Genomic DNA, 20,430 nt, shown 5'->3' with positions numbered 1-20,430 from the left:
AGGCCCGATTACCTAAACAAAATGAATTTTATGTGATCCGGATCGACTGAGGTCTTGATAAAAGTTTTAACTCTGGTAAGGTTATCTCGAAAACTATTAAGCCCCTGTTGACCTGTTTGTCACTGTCCTAGATTCCAAACTAAAGCAACCAGAACTGAAACATTTGGCTGGTGGTTTGAAAGATCTTTGTGATGTAATAAAAAAAGAAAAGAAAATGCACAGTGCATCTAGCTGTGGATGAGTCCACTGACACCACTGAGTCTGACTGTTTGGAACTGTAGCCTAGGTTAGTTTATATGGCATGTTTGTAAATGGGTTCTATGGATTATGGTCCCGAGTCCCGACCATAGAGTTATAAAAGAAAGGTCCCGACCCACTGTTTGAGAAACAGTGCGGTCTATGAAAATCCGCGAAATCTGTAAGCACCCGCCCACCAGTATCGCCATTCACCACTTCCTCCACGTGGCTATTCCCGCGAATCCCGCCCGGAAGAGACGTTTGTCAATATTGTTGTGTTGTGTGCACTGTGCTGGCGGGCTGTGCTGTGGCCTGTGTGTGTCTGTGTGTTCCCGAATCCATTTGCTCTTGAATCCCTTTGTGCTCCAAGAACCAGAATGGCGGTTAATAAAGACGACTCTGCCACATCGCTCGACGATACCCCTCCGGACCAAGATGAGATCGAAGAAGCTTTGTGTGTGTTGGCTGGAAGCGACCCTGAACAATGTTCTTACCCCCAGGTACAATGGAAAACTGCACAGCAGTCATGCACTGTATTTGATTGATGCCAATGGGTGGTCCAATCCAATATCCTCTTGTAAACAGATAGAAAGCAAAACTCCCTTGTGTGCTGTGGTTTAACTTGTTTGTGTTGCTACAATAAATGCAGGGCTATGTGAAGAGACAAGCTGTGTTTGCCTGCAGCACTTGTACGCCACGGGATGCAGAACCTGCAGGGCTTTGTCTTGCCTGCACCAGTAAATGCCATGAAGGACATGAAATCGTTGAGTTGTATACCAAAAGGTAGATCATTTTAAAGGAATGTGGTTTATTTTCTTGTATTTCCCCAACCCCTTTTCTGGTACCCAATAATATAAGAATGTTGTTGGACATGATATGGTCTCTTGTGGTCAGCAATCTGGTCCAGAATGTATACTACCATCATCTACTTGTAGGTATAGACTAGAGATCCATTCTTGTATGTTCTCTAACACCCGGGTGTCCCTGGAATACACATTGAAAACCACTGTACTACATTACTCTGATAACTGTCAAATCAAGGACAATGTGTTATTTTGTTTTTTTTAACCTGTCACAATTTTCTTCTACAGAAACTTTCGCTGTGATTGTGGGAATGGCAAGTTCGGAGATTTCCATTGTCAACTGATTCCAGTAAGTCTTTAGATTTGCATTATCTCTTAAAAAAAAGATTGCATGTCACATAGATTAAGATTAGGAGTTATTCATTCTCTGTTTTTGTTCTCACAGACTAAGGACAGCCAAAACACCAAAAATATTTATAACCACAACTTCCATGGAAAGTATTGCTCATGTGACCGTCCATACCCAGACACTGATGATCAGGTATTTCTTCCTTTTTTCCCCCTTTTTTTCACAACGTAAGGGCAGAACAATTGATCGAAAGTGATCTACAATCATGATTTTATATTCATAGTCATGTGATCATGAAACAATTAATTCAACGTAATGTTATTTGGTCAGCTGTTGCACCTTAGCCTCATCTCATCATTCCACAAGTGTTAACAAACAGACCATTGTACAACATATCTCTACATCAGGGGTGCCCACACTTTTTTGACGTAAGATCTACTTTTAAAATGACTAGCTCAACATGATCTACCATCATCCAAAATGTTTTAGCTGAGGGCCTGAGGGGGGCTTTGGAATAGCAGCACTGGCGTTACATTTTAGACAAACACACTTACTTTAAGGGGGAAATAAATGGGAAATACTGGGGGGAATGTCTTCATCCCATTCTGTATGGAAGTGGTAGGTTGTGGGGTTCTTTGTAAAGCTACTGACTCTTGAACAAAGCATTGCATTGGAGGTTTGCCTACTTTAGAAGCCATGAAGGGAGCTGACAGGCCCTTCTTGATGTGATATTGACATATTTTGTTTTTATATTTTAATTATATATTTTTAGAGGTATGTCATGTGATCTACCTGCACACCTTTGGTAATCTACTGGTAGATCACAATCTACCTTTTGGGCACCCCTGCTCTACATCTTTACCTCATCCTTGCTCTCAGAGGCACAATAACATAAGATGACTTTATTACATGATGTAGCCTTTTGGCCAATACCTACTGTATATGATACTGATAAGTACAATGAGCAACAAAGGCTTTGAGAAAATGCTAGAAGAAAATACAATCTTTATCATTTATCATACAGTTTTAAGCAAAGTAATCAGGATCATTGTCATTTTAACCATTAACCATTTCCGTCCGACAGCGATTATATGTTTGTTTTATGTTTCCTGCTAGGTGAATGATGAGATGATTCAGTGTATCATCTGTGAGGATTGGTTTCACACCAGGGTAAGTGGCGAGCCAGCTTTGTAAATGAGGAAGGCGTCCGTTTTACTGAACATATGGAACGCCTTAACTTTAACAACCGCCAGCATAAAACTTCCACTCCCCTCGCTGTAGTTTTCATCCGTGTGTGTGTTCTATTTGACAGCACCTGGGCTGTGCGGTGGTGGACTCTGAGGAACTGCAGGAGATGGTGTGTGAGACCTGCATGAACAAGGCCCCCTTCCTGTGGACCTACGCTGCGCACATTGCAGGTGACCTATTTTCCTGGCACAGCCAGGCGAAGACAAAGCCAGCCTTCTTAGCTGCAAATTCAAGAATTTCACTTTTTCCATTGTCCTCTTCCACATCAAGTACCACCGGTGATCAAAGTCAGCCAGTGCGAGGACGAGGCTGAGGTTGTGGTGGAAGACGGGGAGAAGGAAGTAGAACAGTGTGACTCTTGCAAGAATGGGGGTGAAGGGTCCTCCACCAGCTGTGGCTGTCAGACGCAGGAAAAGGTGAGCAAACGACAATGATTGATGAGACCAGATGATTGTGATTGTCTGTGTACTCTGTACACAGACAATCACTGTACACTGTACACTGTACAGTATACACATATACCTTTCTTCTGTAGCTGCAGATGTGTTGAATAATGGCATGCTTGCTGGGTTATGTGAGTGTCACCGGCCTGCCACTAGATGGTGCTGGAGGGCAATGAGAGGGGTAGACCCAGAGGGCTGCTGACATCTCCAGTTACTTTTTTGTACCTTCCTCCTCTCCCCTGGAGAGGAGAAATGATCCATGGGGCTCACCTTCCCCTACTCTGGGGATGGCATTTGGCCCAGCTTCACAGGACCGCTTACTGTAAACAAGAGTGATGCCATCAGCGCATCCTCTTGCTGTGTCACTCGCTGTTAAAAGATGACCATGATGCTGATCTCTGAAGCGCTGCTACAGCACTATACTTTGTTTGACGAAGGCCGGGTTAATCATGCTTGGCCCCCTGTCCTCTGGTACTCTTCTTGCCTATATAAAGAACAGAAACACAGCTGTTGTATTTGACTCAGACCTCACTGTTGTTGTTCGTGCCTCAGGAGGCCGCAAACAGCAGTTCTTGTTGCAAACGGACTCACCAGGAAATGACGGGCACTTCTGTGAAGTCTGGAGCATGCAAGCTGACAGAACTAGAAGACCTGGGTTTGGAGAGAGCCAGGGAGGGAGCCGTGTTCTGGCCTGATGAATGGCGTTCCAAACTCTGCACCTGTGTCAGCTGCAAGGTGGGTCTTAATATGAAAGCCTCCTTTCTCAAATTAGACTGTATAATGCCATGATGGAGGCCAAAACCAAGTCAACACACATGGGGTGACTTATGTAAAACACCATTCATAAACTGGTAAACGACTTAAGACCTATTTTATACAGTGCCAAGGGAAAATAGACGATCTACAAGCTCTCACAACGCATTGCGTTGTAAGCTTGTGTTTTAATGTTTGGGGGAAATTAAATATATACACTATATATAATAATAATACATATTTTGCCTGTAATAACCTGCCCAAAGTAGGGACACCTGGTTAAAAGTGTTTAAATGGACACAGTTAGTGACAGTCTGTGTTCTGTGTTGATGCTTAGAGAGCCTACGTTAAGGCCGAAGTGCAGTTTCTGCTGGATGACTCGGACACCATTCTGGCCTACGAGAACAAAGGCAGGACAGAGCCGTTCGGCGAGGACCCGCTGATGTCCTTCCTGAACTCAATGGACCGTGTGCAACAGCTGGAGATGATTTACCGTGAGTATACTGTGGGGACCAGTCGCATCTCTCTTCAGAGTGGAAGCTGAAGGCAGAGCACGATGGGAATGACATGGCATTGAAATGAACAGCAGATCTTTTAAATGTTGCTTAAATAGACGTAATGATGCAGAGGTTTTCCCCCCTTAGATTACAATGACCTGAAAACCGAGCTGAGGGCATTCTTACAACAGCATGTTGTTGAAGGAAAGGTAAGAAAATACTGTCCTTAGTCCTGAATTAATTGTGTGTGTGTGTGTGTGTGTGTGTGTGTGTGTGTGTGTGTGCAGTATATAGTGTTTACTGTGAGTAAACACGTATATACTGTATGTACACTGTATAAGGCAAGGTCGCTTTTCGCCCTTAGGCATCTTACTGGTATATGTATACCTGGACACATTGTATACAGCACATAATATGTACATTTAGTATTTACTGTATGTATAGTATGTACTTACACACATTTATATAAATACAGTACTGTACACACACAAATCTACTATAATGTTGTCTGTCAAGATGTCTGTCTGGTGGTGTTCAGCTTCGGACTATGCCCGAATATGAGCATGCACAAATCGCTGTTGTTAGACAAAGGTTTCTGTTTGTGTGTGACGTCAGACCAGAGTTGGATCAGCAAGACAGAGGGATAGGGAGAGAGAGGCGGTGTATGACGTTAGACCAGAGCTCACTCAGGGAGCGAGGGAGGGAGATGTAGAGAGAGCCTATTTTACTCACAGTCCAACATAACGCTGGGTACCAAAACCTGAATACGCTGCATTGCCAGTGTAATAACTCCTGCAATGCTGCGCAAGCTGTGTTTTCTGTGTGTACAATAGCTTATGTGTGTGTATGCCCACATATAGACTAGTAAGACGCCTCAAGGGGACATGCGAGGTCGCGCCAATTCTTGTCCATCTGGCCAGTGATGTATATCGATGACATCAGGGATCTTCATATATGGGCATAAAATGGAATCTGGGGAATACCCATATATGGACTTTTACATAGGTGATGTCACCTGTGATATCAGAGCATGATGTCAGAGCTGCAAAATGTGTACACACAGAGACAAACTGGGGGGGGGGGGGAGGTCAGCGGTAGAGGGAAAGAGGGCTCGATCAGCAAGGGGGGGAGAAAAAGACCTCGATCAACGAGAGAGGGAGAATAAGAGCCTATTACACCTACAGTCCTAAATCCAAAATCACATCAAAGTCAGTCTCTTTTTAAATGTCATATTCAACCTGCTTCTCTCTTTGTCAGGCAGTAACAGTTGAAGCTGTACAGCAGTTCTTTGAAGAGCTACAGTCGAGGAAAAGACGTCGAACAAATGCAGGCTACCAGTAAAAAGGAGTCAAGAGATTCTTCCACTACTAACTGCTGCCATCCTGCTTGTTTCATGATCCCTAAAGATGAAGACTGAATGTAAAACCGACCACCTTTTATCTGCTGAAATAATTGCGGATGGGAAATTTGCTGCTACTAGTCCCAAGATTCCTAGTGTTATGAAGAGTTTAAGAGGGTTTTCTATAATCAGTCATTTTATTTTGTGAAATGGCTTAGTTTTAGTTAAGTTTTTTATTGTATGTGGTATTTGTCAGGGGTAAGATCCAAAAAGGTCAGAAAGTGGAAGATGGCTTTCATGTCCAACCAAAATACCAGGCTTGTGTACAGTATGTGAAATATTGACCAGTGATTCAGTGGGCTGTGAGGATATAAGTTGGACCCCAACTAATTGCCAAAACCCTTGATTTTAATGTTTCTTTTAGTCGAGTTTCATGAACACAATACAATTTCAGTTCTTTTTTTGTTGTAAGGTCTTGTTTTTATTTGAATTGTTAATTAAAATGTTTTTTCCCCCAATTCTATTTTTGGTTATGCCTTGTTTTTTTATAACTATTACCTTGTCAGGAGTTCGCAATTTACACATAAGACGGGTGACGACAAGAAAATATAATTTGTCTGTGTTGGGCCACCAGAACAGTTTCAATGTGCCTTAGCATAGATTGTGCAAGTCTCTGGAACTACTGGAGGGATGGAATACCATTCCAATTAAACGTATACTCTCATTCATGTTTAGCGTATGATTATGGAGACTGGAGATCGGCATCTAACCTCTGTCTGTTGACTGCGAATGCCATAGCATACTCAAACTATTCAACGATGCTTCATGCTCTGTGCCCCTTGTCATCCTGGAAGAGACCACTCCCATCTGGATATACAGTATGACCCTGGGGACAAGTGAACCCAAACCATGCCATGAAAATGCTTCCCACAGGATGACATAACAGACCCACTCACTGAAGGAGCCAAACATTCAGGCCTGTATTGAGTATGTCATAGGAAGGTGTGTGTGCATGAGTACTCCAATTGTGGAGAATATGGCGAAAGCATGACTCATCTGCCAACTGCAACCCTACAATAACATCACTGTGTAGTTGTCAATGGACTGTTCTGATAGTCTGATCATCATATCCTGCAATGACACTCACCCGAGGAGTTTTTCCGTTTTGCAACATGGTTATCGAATGCCCACTTTAGACCACAATTTCTGACCCCATTTACTGATGTCTTTCCCATAGATCGATGCAGTCACTTATGTCACAGTTGTATGGTGTCCTGAGATACATGAGAATATTCAGAACTTGTTCCAGTGAATACATGTGAAGTGTAACCTTGTTGACCAAGCTAAATGTTTGTGTTGCATTCTAGCGTTATGTACACCGATAATGCAAACCCTTCTTTTTGCTCAAGTGATGTGAAGGATTCTGATGATAAAATTGTTATACATTTCTAAAGGACAAAATCAACTCTATTCAAAGCAATATAATTCCATAATATCAAACAGTTTATTTTGAGGATGCTGAAGTTTACCACTGTTATGCACCTTTTGAGGCAACAGTAGAAAAATAGATTCAGTGAAACTAAATGCAACTTAGTACATCAATCTACAAAAGTGTTTTTATACCATACACAAGTACAATGTACCTGCTATAAATTCAACACAAGCAATCACACATTTTCAGATGGTTCAGTTTCAAAAGGTGCTAAATAATAAAACTATGTACACAAAACTAGCTACATGAGTTTTCAAAGACCTATTTGATGCAGGCTGGTAAGCTGGTAGAAAAGGCTTGCATAGACATCAAAGTCACTTCTCCAATAAAAGCCCAGCCGCAGGCGGGGGAAGGCACTGACTTCTACAGCAAAGAGCAGAATGAGGACTTTTTTTTTATTCAATGGAACACTGTCCTGGAAAATAAAACAACTACTCAACATGAACATGGGGAGGAATCGGGAGTTTTGCATTTTTTCCCCATGAAGCAAGCTAGATGGAAAAATGATTTTTCTGCCCGGCAACTTCATAACTGCAAAGCAGGGAGCGAATTATCTTCAGATCCTCTACATATTCCTGTTACTTTAAAAGCAAAGAAAACTAGGATTTGTGGGATGGGATGGGGGGGGGGGGGGGATACAATTACATCTTAACACCTACAATATTGAACATGTTGCCCTAAATGCATAACATTTAAGAACAAGACAGATATTAAAATAGATTCTGAGACAATCTTTATGATTCATACCACACATTCTTTGTAAAATTTCATGACAGAGACAAAGTACACAGTGTTGTCCACTACAGTACAAACACAAACCTTCAACAACCACTCATGTGTGTGATAATAATAAAAGAAAATCATTAACAGTTCATTAGAATGGGATGGAACTCAATCAGTTATATACAATGTCCACACGATAGACTGGGGTGGAGATGTGACTGGCTAATGCCCAGACGGAATCGCCAACATGTTCTTAAGTCTAAGAATCCTTTTGTTCAATTTCTATTTGATCTTTCCCTTCAGTTTTGAGATGGGATGCCCCTACAGTGCAATGTTGCTTGTGTGTCATAGGTTGTATAATTGAAAGAAAAGCTGAATGGATGTTAATGGGCTTTCATGTTTGCACTTGCATGTTTCTGTTTCCCCAAACTCTGAATGTGCAGGTCCACGATCCTCCAGGAGGTGGCAGAATGGATGCTATAGTTATACTTGGTATAAGATGGCAAAGTGAGTGTCATCACCACTCCATTGCAGAACTGTGAAGCCACTGGTGCACAATACAGTCACATAAGCGATCAACAGGGGTAGTAACGATGACATCATACTTGATTCATAATAAAAGGTTACTTAAACTGAATATTCCAAACGTGTATTAAGGCTTTATATTTGATCATTTGATGCTATCGAACAAACAGGGTTCTAGCATGTTGACCACCTCTGTGGTCAATCCTAATCATCTCAGAGCCTAGAGCTGATATGTACATACAGACCTGACTAAGGATGGGAGTGTACAGTACTGAGATTGTTTAAACACCTGTTTATAAGAAACCAGTCCTTGCACGCACACACACACACTCGAACAAACACACACACACCCCCACCCCTGTTTGGCTAAAAGACCAACAAAACCCCCATTGCTCCATTTGACCACTTTATGGTCAGTTGCCATGGCACCCGTGACCCCAAACCCTAATTCATACAGAATTGCTCGATGCATTGCATCTTTCCGTTACTTTCGTCAACAGACACCGTTGTATGACAAAGTATCTACTAGGCTTCATATTTCTACTGTCTCAGTAACCAACCTGCCCACACCCTCCCCTCCAAGCTCCTCTCGCTTTCGAGCCAGAGGCTCCTCCGCAGAGGCTGTGCTAGTTAGCAGCGCTGGACACAATTATAAACCAGAGGGACAATGGCAGCATTGCCGACCTACTTCCTGTCTGATCCACTTTCCGCCTTGGGTTGACCTAGCCTCAGCCCATTACTCATCAGGCACTCCAGAACCTGGACCTGGAAGGAGGGGGGAAACTAGTCCGGTGAGTTGCTATAGGAATGCTACAGGAAGAAGAATGGAAAGTAGAAAATCAAGGGAGGAAGGAATACAGCCTGACATGTTTGCACTTGATTTTATCATGATGATATCTCTGTCCCGGTCCGTGTGCTGTTGTTCACTTGGATTAAAATCGAGATTCATATCCAGCCCCCCTTCCCCCATTCTATGCAGGGGAGAGGGGGAGTCCATATTTAGTCTTGATTAAAAATATGAGTTACATTTTTGAAATATTGCTATTAACCTATTCTACTTGGAATTAGCATGGCACAGTTCTTTCGTTGCAAAGAAACTCAGCCAGGAAGCCAATCCTTCCACCCCAATCCAACTCAAGGCTTGCTCTAAAATCAGCAGAACTTATGGTGGGCATAAAGAGATCAATTACATCCATCGATTGTTGACCTACAGCTCTCAGTCTTTCTACACTTTCTCTGATGGATAGCACTGTGTGACAGAGGTAGGACAAAGGGACAGACTATAAATAGCAACTATCGACCACCCCTTTTCCCTCACTCTCTCGTACAGACAGACACACACACACACACACACACACACACACACACACACACACACACAGAAAAACATATGCATACACGCAAATTAGTGCTTTGCCGTCCACTTGCGAAGGAGATCCTATCTTCCCATTTTCCCTTTTCATAACTCAACCCCACGGTCGTCCACTGGGGTTAAAGTGCAGATTTCTTGTAAGGGTAGTCAGGTTTGTTGGGTGACCTGCGGTCTCTGGCAGCCTCTTCACTGACACTATGAGGCTGATGGAGGGGCCCTGAGCCTGATAATTCTCCAGCTACAATAACCATGTCCTCTGGGTCTTCTCTGGGGCCCGAGTGCCTCTCCTCATACCCATCCATGTTTCCACTGGGAGATCGCAAATGGCCCAGGCCATGCGTCAGGTCTGTCTCGTTGGATCGTCCCCTTGGGATATGTCCTATCCTGGGCTGGGCCCCGGAGGGGCTCGCGAGAGCCCCATCCTGCCTCTGAGAAGCTAGACCCAGGACATCCAGCCGCAAGGGATCTGGGGCAGTGCGTCCTGGGGCGTGGCCCTGGGGCTGGGATTCCGAAAGGTACGAGGACGGGAAAGAACCGGTGCCCTTACAGCTGTGGCTGTAGAGGTCTGGTCCTGCAAAGGATGGCAGGGGATGAGAGGAGGTTGGGGTTGCGGGTCGACAAGAGAAGTCGTACAGGTCAGGGAACTCAGCCTGGGCCTCCAGCTTGGGTTCAGGAGCGTGTCTCTTACAGGAGTGGCCGTGTCCAGGCCCAAGGTTGTGGCTGAGGCGTGTGGACGGGCAGGGACCATGGGGCAAGTGGTGGGGGCCCGAGGGGCCCATAGGGCTGTGAGGACCTTCCCGCTCCATCTCTGCCATGTGCTGCTCCCTCAAGGTCATGACTGAGACACCCAGTGCAATGTCAGGCATGAACTCCCTCATCACCGGCTCCATGCTCATCTGGACCGGGAGACACAAACACAATTCATGACTCAACTTAACAATTCGGCTGCACGTGATGATCCCAGCGCAAATGCCTGCAGCTGCACTCAAGTAAACAGGAAAGCAATGCAAGGACACTGCACAGCTAGTACACACTAGGGCTTGGTCGATATGAATATTTCATATCACGATTATTGTGACAAAATAAATCACGATTTACGATATTATTGCGATAATCAAAATCCATTATCCTGGGGCGGAACATTTGCCAAAAAATAGCAGATCTACAAGCTCACAACATGTGAGCTGAGCTTGGCTATTTTTTGGCAAAGACATTTGATAGAGAGTGGAAAAAAAATACGTATCAAGTACGTATATTTAAGTACCTTTTACCAATTATAGAGGGTTTAAGTGGTACCGGATATGCAGCTTGGCAAATAAAAGTTGAATTGATCCCAGTGCATGACAGAGGACGATATCACGATAAATGAAATCTCCACAATACAATTATCGTGAGTGTTTTTTATCACGATAAATGATAATATCGCTTATCGTCCCATCCCTAGTACACATACACACACACACACACACACACACACTCGCTCACCGCCTGCTGATCCGACATCAAGGCTCGGCCCATAGCCTGTGGGTTGGTGCAGTCCGGGGGCTGGGGCCTGGGCGCAGAGGAGTAGTCCGAGCCGCCATGCTTGACGGCCGCGTGGCGTTGCACCAGGGTGCGGTTACAGGGGTAGGAGAAGGAGCGGGTGGGCGTGGGCATAGGCACGCGGGGTCGCCATGCCCCCTTCAGCTGGGCGTGGCCGGGAGCGGCGGGGGGGTGGTAGGGGGGAGGCGGGGGAGGCAGAGGAGGATGAAAGCCCGGCAGCCCTTCCAGCTCTGTGAACATGCTGTCCATGGCTGGGCTGCTGTTCACCCGACAACGACCCACCTGGCGCAGAGCCAGGATCGGGCTCTCGTCTCCAAAACGCTCATCTGGGAAGAACTTGTAAGGGTTCTGAAGAAGAAAAGAAAAGAAGGAGGGGGGAAAAAAAGACAGTAAAATACATTGTTAGATCTTATATTTCCCAGATTTACCAGGACAGAGATTTTGTGACACTGGGGGGAAAAAAAATAGACATTCTCCCTGGGAATGCTAGAGGTTTGTGTTTGCTGCGGTACCAGGCCTGTTATTATCCTAGGCCTAGTCCTCTCCTCTACCCTGGGGACATCTAAGCTCCATGCCCACCTGCAGTAGCTCTGTGGCTCCGTCTGCCAGACCAAACTCCCGCAGCACGCGCAGCTGGAGCTCATAACTGACGGTGGCTCCCTCGCCACAGTTGAGTGCGTAGGACCTCTGCACCTGTTCTGTATGTCTCAGCTCCTGAAGCCTCCGGATCATGTCCTTCACCATAGATAGCCGTGGCACTGAAAAATAATAACACACACTCAAGTCAGCAGGACACTTTGGTAGAGATAAAACTATTTATTGCAATAATATTGCATTGTACTTTTTTGTGAGTGCTTGTGTTTTTAATTGATTTACTTTTCGTAATCTTTTATAAATGGCAGGTTGACAAGGCGCTTAACATCTATTTTGCGCTACACATTCAAGTCGTTCAAGATGTTTTTATCTGGGTGCCTAGAGTTGAAATAGTTTCAAATCTAGGTTTTCAGCTGGGATAAAATGCTTTGGTGTACAAATGGCCTAAAGAGTGAGTGTTGTTCTGCTTTTTTAATTTTAATGTATTTTATTTTTCTTCATTTAAGCCGACATATTTCTGAGAATTACCACTTCTATTGTACCCTACTGGCTCACCTGCCAGTGAGATGTAGTGTTTCTGTTCTACTCCTCCCATTCCAACACCCCGCACTGAAAGGCACCACCCCAGCCCGTAGGAGTTGCTAGCGCAGCTTCCCTCCCCCGAACAAAATTGTGTTTGTGTAGCAGAAGCTGGGGCAAGCCGGATGCACCATGGTGGATTCGAAACCCAAGACTCTGTAATGGTACAGGTACTTTACTCCTGCGCCACCCAATCGCCCGAGCGCCATTCTCTTTAAATTAAAAAGGCCGCCTAGCTGAACCATAAGGATTGTGGCCGTATCTGATTGGAGAGTGTACAAGCGTGGGACGATTTGACACCTGTGCCTGCCTGCACTGCCACGATGCTCCATTATTTGCAGTCCATCGCTAACGAAGATGACGCAGCATGTTTGCAGTAGCGACCAAAGCCAACAGTGGCATTGTAATTTGCAACTTGATACATGATCCTCTTACCTGGAATTTCATTGGCTACCACCGAGGGAGCTGTGGACTGGCTGCCGGCCATTTGCTGGTGGTTGATCATATGACAGCACTGTGGCACGGCATTGTTGACCATGTAGAGGGTGTCAGGAACATTAGACATGCGCACCAGTCGTAGGCGCACCAGGTCTGTCTGCTCCACCATCATCTCATCCAGCACAGACTGGGGACAGCGAGAGATATGCTGTGAATGATGTGGCGTGGTGAAGCACTGAATTCAAGAGCACTAAATGGGGTGTGAAAGCTAGCTCCACTGCACCTAATGAGTCTTTTCTCTGTTAAAGTATGAAGTCATAAATATTTATGGGTGGGTTGGCGTATGGCAGGCAGTGCAAAAGAAGAGAAGTTGACTATTATTCAACGATCCTGGCACTTCTGAACTATGAACTATGAACTAAAAAGCTTGTCAAGGTTCTATATGGGACAGAGATTAATAGGCAAGCTCTACCTTAGCCTCCTCCACGTAGGGAGAGAACAGACGGGGGCGCACGTAGATGCCAGCGTTCTTCTGCCTCAACCAGGCGTTGGCTTTGCCCCCCTCAGCTGTGGGCAGCATGTCTGAAGGCGGGGTGCTAATCAGACCTCTCTTAAGCTGTTGACAGAAGGCACACATCAACGCTCAGTTAAAAAAAAGGATGCTGGCAATCAATGACATGCAGGCACTGATGCAGCGTTCAAGACAAATTGGAACTTGGTAGTTTCACAACTAGGACATTTCTGACACCCAGAAATTGCTTTAAGCGGGGTTGGGGGGATTATACAAACACTTACATACATATACAATTGCAAGTATGTGTTGAAATAATTAAACACTTTTATAACATTCAATTCAACCCCATGCCATGCTTTCTACCATGTTTTTGTTGCTATGGCTATGCTCAGGTCAAGGACATTAGAGCTCTGAAATGATGGGTGATTTATTTATGATGTAAAATTCAGAGTCGGATGACCGGTTAAATTCGTTTTTTAGTTTTTTCTTCTTTTTTTGCGGTTCCGGTATCTTGAATGCAGCACAAGCAGAATCAGTCAGAACTACTAACCGCATCAGAGAGGACATCGCTGTTGGCAGGTAATATGTGCTCAGTCCTGATAAAGGGCAGCAGGGGAGAAAGGATCTCCTTCAGCTCCTCCACATCCAAATCTCTCCTCTTCACCCCCCGTTTGTTCACACTGTGGGCAGTGCCGCTCAGGAGGTTGGGCTCTGGGTGATGAAGTAGATTATATATTATCATGATTGATTATGTGTGACGTTATAGAGTAGATCATGTGTTCATTGATTATATTAATATCTAGTTCTTTATGATACATCATTGATACGGGATAGCTTGTAAGAGTCTAGATGTCTCACTAGGACTGAGTAGCTATTGTTTTGGTAAAGCCTATCTTGTTATGGTACAGCTCGTCCCAGAGGCCCTGGAGCCACACAGTATAACTCTAGTGTTTGACCATTCTTCTTGGCAGAACTACTTTACCACTGACCAACGTGTTAACTGTACTTCTGTCCATGATATCATGTACATAAAACATAAACACCACCACCTAATACATTGTCGTGTCTCCTCATTTTCTCATTGATTATTGATTGATCTGAATTTCCACCACAGTTAACAAAAGCGTCAACAACAGCCATCAGCACCAGCGTTTTCTTGTACAGCGCACTTAACCACGACTAGCCTTTTTTCAATCTGTCAAGTTGACTCTCCGTTGTACCGCCACCTGGGTCAGTCCTTTTCTCACTGTTCTTTCAGGTTCAAGGGACTATGTAGGAGAAGTGTTCTTGGTGGAATTGTTTAGCTTTAACACCGTCTGCAGCACGCCATACAATACTATAAAAACATAGTCCAAAAAAAGTTGCTAATAGTGTCCACAGAACATAATGATACACACACCATCAAGGTGCTTCTTTAATTAGTGTCTTCATTTTCGGGGTAAAGTTAGGCTCCTTTTATAGTGCTTGTAAGTGTATTTTGGAGGCTCTGGTAAGTGGGTAATTTTCTCAGAGCCATTAGGGGTGCTGCTCAGAGGGTAATTATAGTGTGTATTATCTTACCCCTGTCTGCCATCCTCTTAATAAGCTGCTGCTCGCCCCACTTAACAACGTACTTGAGAATGTCCTGCTCACTCGCCTGTGAATGAGACCAAGGTAGAGGGATAAAAAAAAGAGAGAGAGATGTGATATAGAGAGGAGGTCGAAGAGAGAGGGACAGAAGAGGGAGCGACAAATTTATTAGGACAAGGTTAGATATTGTGATGAGGTACAAAAGTAGAAGTGGTTGAATGAGGATAGGGGCGACAGCGAGGATGAGGTTGGTTCAGGTCACTCCACAGTAGCGCCGAAGCCCCGACTGGGGGTTTTGTTTGTCTGGTTGAATTACAACGCTTCACCTCAACCATCATGTCTGATGATGCCTGAGGAGGAGCTCCACAGAGTAGATGAGAGCTCAGCTTCCATTAGGCTCTTGGTTTGAAGGCAATCTCCCTCAGGGAAATGTTCTCACAAGTGGAGACTCCGAGTGGCCATGTCTGTGTATGTGAATGCTTCTTATGCAGCTATGTGCTTCGCATTTTCACCAAGCAATCACATTGAACTAACTGGGCTCCCGCAGACTTGCGTGAGAACACAAGAGCTGAAAAGGTCACACACACAACTACAGCTGGGAAATGAGACTTAAATGGTTTCACCACTGTATATTGTCGTGTTTCTTCTTTAAACTAGCTTGATAACAAAATTCAAATATCATAATGTATTTCATAATGTATAGTTCTAATCAGACGCTAAAGAAGTAGTGACAAAGAGAAAACAGGAGGAATTATTTTGGTTAATTATTTTCTCCTGAACCACTGAAAGATGCAAAATAAACTGCAAACATTTTCTTTTAATAAGATATTTTTTTGACTTTTTCTGATGCCTCTGGACTCGAACCCACAACACATTGGAGCCTAGGTGCCCAGACTACTAAGCCAGCAGTCTGGGCCAATATGACATTTCTGACAGTCCAGGTGATGTGGGTTAGGGTTTGAAGACAGTTCAATGTCTTACCTGTAGGTAGTCAGACTGGATAGCGCTCTGCAGGTGCTCCTTGCTAAGCTCATAGAGAACATCGGAGGTGACCACCTGGCTGAACTCTTCACAGAGGAAATGCATGGCCTGCCGGTGGACCCACTTTGAACCATAGGGCTGGGAGCTCCACTTTAGGATGGGCACAAGAGAGTCGAGGGACAGGCTCTCCACGATAATGTCCTCACAGCCTGGGTGGAGAGAGGAGGTCAGTTAAACAAACACTCGGACAACACTGTTTACTCAAGGCATACAGTACATTTCAGACTTTCCCAGAATACATATGCCACCTGCTTCCTTTAATGCGTCATTATAATTCTAAATACAGCAAAGTGATCGAAAATAGTCATCATAAAGCCACAGTTAGACAAAACTACCTACTACCTTCAGTAGTTTTTACTCCATTAGCCCCCACACTCTGCTTTTGGCCTTTTCTAAAAATCAGAGCACATACCAGAACAGCAGGCAGTGGTTTAACTCTGTAACACAGCAGCCCACAGAAATGCCTTTGATACCTTCATGTGTTTCAGTCTTAAGCTACCTCCCCTCCACCACACTAAGTAAACACAGCAGCCAGGAGGAAATCAGCCCCCCTGCTCAAAACGTGCAAGTGTAGAGTACACACATTGGAAATATACGTCTGCAAAAATCCAAAATCCATTAAAAAGGCACTGGAGGCTTATGAATTATGTACCTGCTTCTCTCTACGCAAAGTGATGACATCAAACTATTTGTTCAGAATCACACCTAGTCCTGGCTATTCTCACTTCCGAAACAGGACAGGCTTTACAATTCCAGTTTTCCAGCCTTTTCTGATCAAGTTATTTAAAAAAGGAAATTGCACAAGATGGAAACAAAGTCCACCTGAGCGAAGTCCAGTCAATATTACAAACACAGGTGTGCCCACTCCCCGGGCCCATGCCTGTCCTGTCTGTCAACTCTTAACTGGGTGTGAGACACCAGTAGCCACGTTCCTAAGGGACTCTTATCTTCAAGCAGTAGATCTAAGCTGCCTTTCCTGCAAACCTCCTCTTTGAACAAGCACTCTGGGAAATTGGATGCTGGGCTCTAGAGTGATGACTCTAGCAAGCCTTCGCGCTTGGATTCAAAGCTTCCGATCCAACCAACCAACCCCAACTCACACGTTTGAGTGCAATGCCTGCTTGAACACATACACACAAGAAGCAGTTTCTCCTTTTTTGGGGGGTGGGTGGGGGGTTTCCTTTTTATTTTGAATAGCAAGTCACATAAATGCAAAGTGGAGCCCCTGCTGTGTTTTAAATGCATGGTCCCTGTGCTGTCAAAAAGACAGAAGAAGTTGAAATGTGTGGACGTGGGCATTTTGCCCGTGTTTTTAATCTCCTATTAACCAACTGGAAGAGGAGATGCATTCCATACGTCTGCTCCTCCCATTCCTTTACCACTCCCTCCTATACGTCCCGTCTTTCTTTTCTGTAGATGCCATCCCTCTTTCACTCACTCCACCTTTGCGTCAGACACGCATCTAGTAATTCCCACACGCAAACCGCCATCGGGGACCAGTGGCACATGAAAGCAGACGGCTCTGTTCCCGATTACCCCATTAGCATTCACAGCACCACTGAGTCTTTTTAAAACGGCAGCACTTTTATTACGAGCCGAGGTTAGAATCAGCGTTATATCTAATAGTAAAGCTCTTCCTTCCCACGCGTGCCCTCCCCCTGCTCTCTCCAGGTGGTATACAGTACATCGCATCCACTGGAGCCTTGCCGAATGACTGAATATCAACACGTCTGCAGAAATCCATCCTGCCATAGCACATGGCTATCTCAAGAGGAAAAGCTTGGACAGTTTTTTTTCCCCGTCTCGCTGTTGTTATTTCGAGCTCTTGTTTAAAGCTAGACCGATATATTTGTCAGGACAGATATATCGGCCATTATTTGACTTTTTTGTGGCCATCGGTATGAGCAATTATGCAGCTGATGTGTCAACATTTTTAACCACTTTCAATCTGTTTGTCATTATATGCAAACATTTTGTATATGTCAATAGTAAATCGATAAGCTCTCAACGCTTCGGCTAAAGTAACAAACTAAAGTTCAGTGTATTAGTTTTCTTTTTAATCTATCAAAACGTTATCTGGGTGTATTTACTTGTACATTTTGTATTAATAAGTGAAATGTCAAATATCAACTTTCTCATCAAGGTCTAGGACCCTCCAAAAACAGGATCGGACCGAAAAATGTACCAGCGGTCGGACTCTCCTTTTGTGTTTACAGAACACACGGTTTTCCAAAGCCACTTTAGGCTACGTTAGGGGGCCGGAGTAAACAGCATTTCTGAACGTGAAACATGTCTGATTACTCAAGGACCTGAGCTTTTATTCTACACAGAGGAGCGCTCAGTCCAAACACATGGATAAGAAAAGGCCAAAAGCACAGGAAGGGGAAAAAAATAAGCAAAAAGAAGAGAGCGCCTGATGTCTCAGGCCACATTCCAAGTGAGCAGAAGAAAGTTGATGTTCTGTCCAGGAACATAAGGAACTCATTCTTTGGAAATGAAATGTTGTCTTGAGTCTAGATTTACAATAGCAAGTAGGCAAACAGTACTGCCTTGCCTTCCACTGAAATTATTGTAAAAAGGTACTGAAGGCGATGTGTGTGTGTGCGTCTCTCTCTCTCTCTCTCTCTCTCTCTCTCTCTCTCTCTCTCTCTCTCTCTCTCTCTCTCTCTCTCTCTCTCTCTCTCTCTCTCTCTCTCTCTCTCTCTCTCTCTCTCTCTCTCTCTCAGTGGTGTACTTGAAAAATTAATAAGGCTTTTATATCGGTTAGTGTTTGAACGTTGAGGCTTCTCGAGTGTCTTGAGACCTCATAAGGAGGAACGACTTTCAGCTGTCAGAGCTGCCTGCTCCTCTCCAAAGGCCCCTGAGGGCCAAAACCAACTCTTTGTTGTGTCCCAGTTCCATAAAATATACTAAATCTGACTGTGTTTTGAGTATGCAGTGCATTCACATTGAAAAAAAAAAGAAAAGAAAAAGAAAATAATAATAATAATACAGCTCTGTCACATTTCCTGCTAGTAAAAAGGGTAATATGTGAATATCTTACATGCCAACTGCCAAGGTTTTATAGATTATATGACACATACTGTATAGTATTAGTATATAGTTTGGAACTGGGACACATCACTACACACAGATAGACAGAAAGATGAGAACCTGAGAAGTCTCCTCCACATAATAAAGCCCCTGACATAAGCCTCTCTGTCGCCTCCTGTGATAATTCAACAGCCATGACAGCCACTGAGAGGTGGGGTCACACAAGGCTGTCACATGGAAATCAAATCACAGCTCCGCTCCAAGCTCACTTGACACTTGGGCGAGCACGATATTTCTAGAGCACAAGATGATCATGTTTGTGCTCACAAGTTCAACCAAGTCATATTTCATTATTTTTCATTTTTTTTGTTTGCTCGTTTGACACTCGAGTTTAAAGATTGGCCATCCAGGTCAATCTTTACACCGGTGGTTCTCAACCTTTACAGGCTGTGACCCCCAAAATAATCGTATTTTAACTGAGGACCCCCCCCCCCCCCACCCTGACAAGCACTAAGAGTTGAGGCATTACATTTTGTATAACATAGTTCTATTGTGAAAATAGCAGATCTCTAATATTTGACAATTTGGCCAATGTTTAATAATTTGTCATTTTAGAGGTATTAAAAAGTCCTTCGATTGTCACTTTAGAGATGTTCAGATACCCTCGATACACTTACGTTATGTTGGTTTGTTGGTTTGTTTACTGTTGAGAGAGAAAACTATTTTGCATATCAAGTTAATCATCTGGGGACCCGACCCACAGGTTGAGAACCACTGCTTTACACTCTCAGTGTTATTTGAACACTCCATATTTGACTGTTCAGCACTGCGAGAAAGGGAGAGGACTAGGAGACACGGGGAGAGCGAAAGAACCAGAGCGGGTAATAACAGGGAGTTCCAGCATGGACAAAGAGTGGGGACCTCGATAGAGTGACACTGGTTCACAACCTCAGACATCCCACCACATTCCACATGGAGGTTTCATGGGAACTGATTAGAGCTGTGCAGCTCCGTGAGAGAGGGAAGAAGAGAGGATAAAAATACACTAGAGTAGTCTAGGGTCTTGCTGGGGGTGGGGTGGGGGTGTGGTGTGTAGATGACAGGAATTGCCTGTGACCCTGAGAGGTCCTCTAGATTTAGGGGGAGGGTGGTGGTTTCTAACCAAGCTGTGTGCATGCGTGCATGTGTGCATGTGTGCATGTTCACTGCTGATCAGTTCATTGTGCAGGCAGGTCCTGTAGGGCAAGCAACTTCTTGTCCTTGAACATCAGTAGTTGTTCGGTAGTCAAACCCAGAGATAATAATAACGGTTTTAGAATATCATGACAGCTTTGTTTTT

General features: G+C 44.3%; 3 protein-coding genes across 4 annotated transcripts in view; 2 read left to right on the top strand and 1 right to left on the bottom strand.

The window, feature by feature from the left end:
- The window catches only part of LOC308305564 (transmembrane protein 179-like), a gene marked incomplete at its 3' end in the record, with an annotated part of 467,552 nt that overhangs the window by 211,883 nt on the left and 235,239 nt on the right, over positions 1 to 20,430 (top strand). The gene's annotated exons all lie outside the window — the stretch shown is intronic.
- LOC308305666 (putative E3 ubiquitin-protein ligase UBR7) lies at positions 588 to 6,187 on the top strand. The gene is made up of 11 exons (XM_080750498.1): positions 588 to 737; positions 887 to 1,020; positions 1,329 to 1,389; positions 1,486 to 1,581; positions 2,506 to 2,559; positions 2,702 to 2,807; positions 2,908 to 3,053; positions 3,633 to 3,815; positions 4,171 to 4,327; positions 4,478 to 4,539; positions 5,588 to 6,187. Exons 1-11 carry the CDS (start codon positions 615 to 617, stop codon positions 5,669 to 5,671), a joined length of 1,206 nt encoding a protein of 401 aa, XP_080606624.1. The 5' UTR covers positions 588 to 614; the 3' UTR covers positions 5,672 to 6,187.
- The window catches only part of btbd7 (BTB (POZ) domain containing 7), a 25,243-nt gene continuing 12,690 nt past the window's right edge, over positions 7,878 to 20,430 (bottom strand). The window contains exons 4-11 of one of the 2 annotated variants that reach the window (XM_080749952.1): positions 15,999 to 16,207; positions 15,009 to 15,084; positions 13,999 to 14,159; positions 13,407 to 13,550; positions 12,932 to 13,121; positions 11,903 to 12,081; positions 11,267 to 11,671; positions 7,878 to 10,677 (exon numbers count right to left, since the gene is read on the bottom strand). In XM_080749952.1, the coding sequence (XP_080606078.1) occupies positions 9,901 to 10,677; positions 11,267 to 11,671; positions 11,903 to 12,081; positions 12,932 to 13,121; positions 13,407 to 13,550; positions 13,999 to 14,159; positions 15,009 to 15,084; positions 15,999 to 16,207 (2,141 nt within the window). In that variant the 3' untranslated portion in view covers positions 7,878 to 9,900. Of the gene's footprint in view, positions 10,678 to 11,266; positions 11,672 to 11,902; positions 12,082 to 12,931; positions 13,122 to 13,406; positions 13,551 to 13,998; positions 14,160 to 15,008; positions 15,586 to 15,998; positions 16,208 to 20,430 lie in introns of those variants that run through there. The other variant, XM_080749953.1, reaches the window with a different exon arrangement.

This window comes from Nannobrachium achirus (assembly GCF_963921795.1).
Source record: "Nannobrachium achirus genome assembly, chromosome: 20".
NCBI lineage: Eukaryota > Metazoa > Chordata > Actinopteri > Myctophiformes > Myctophidae > Nannobrachium > Nannobrachium achirus.
Note: the sequence above shows the minus strand (reverse complement) of the source record. Positions and strands in the feature narration are given on the sequence as shown.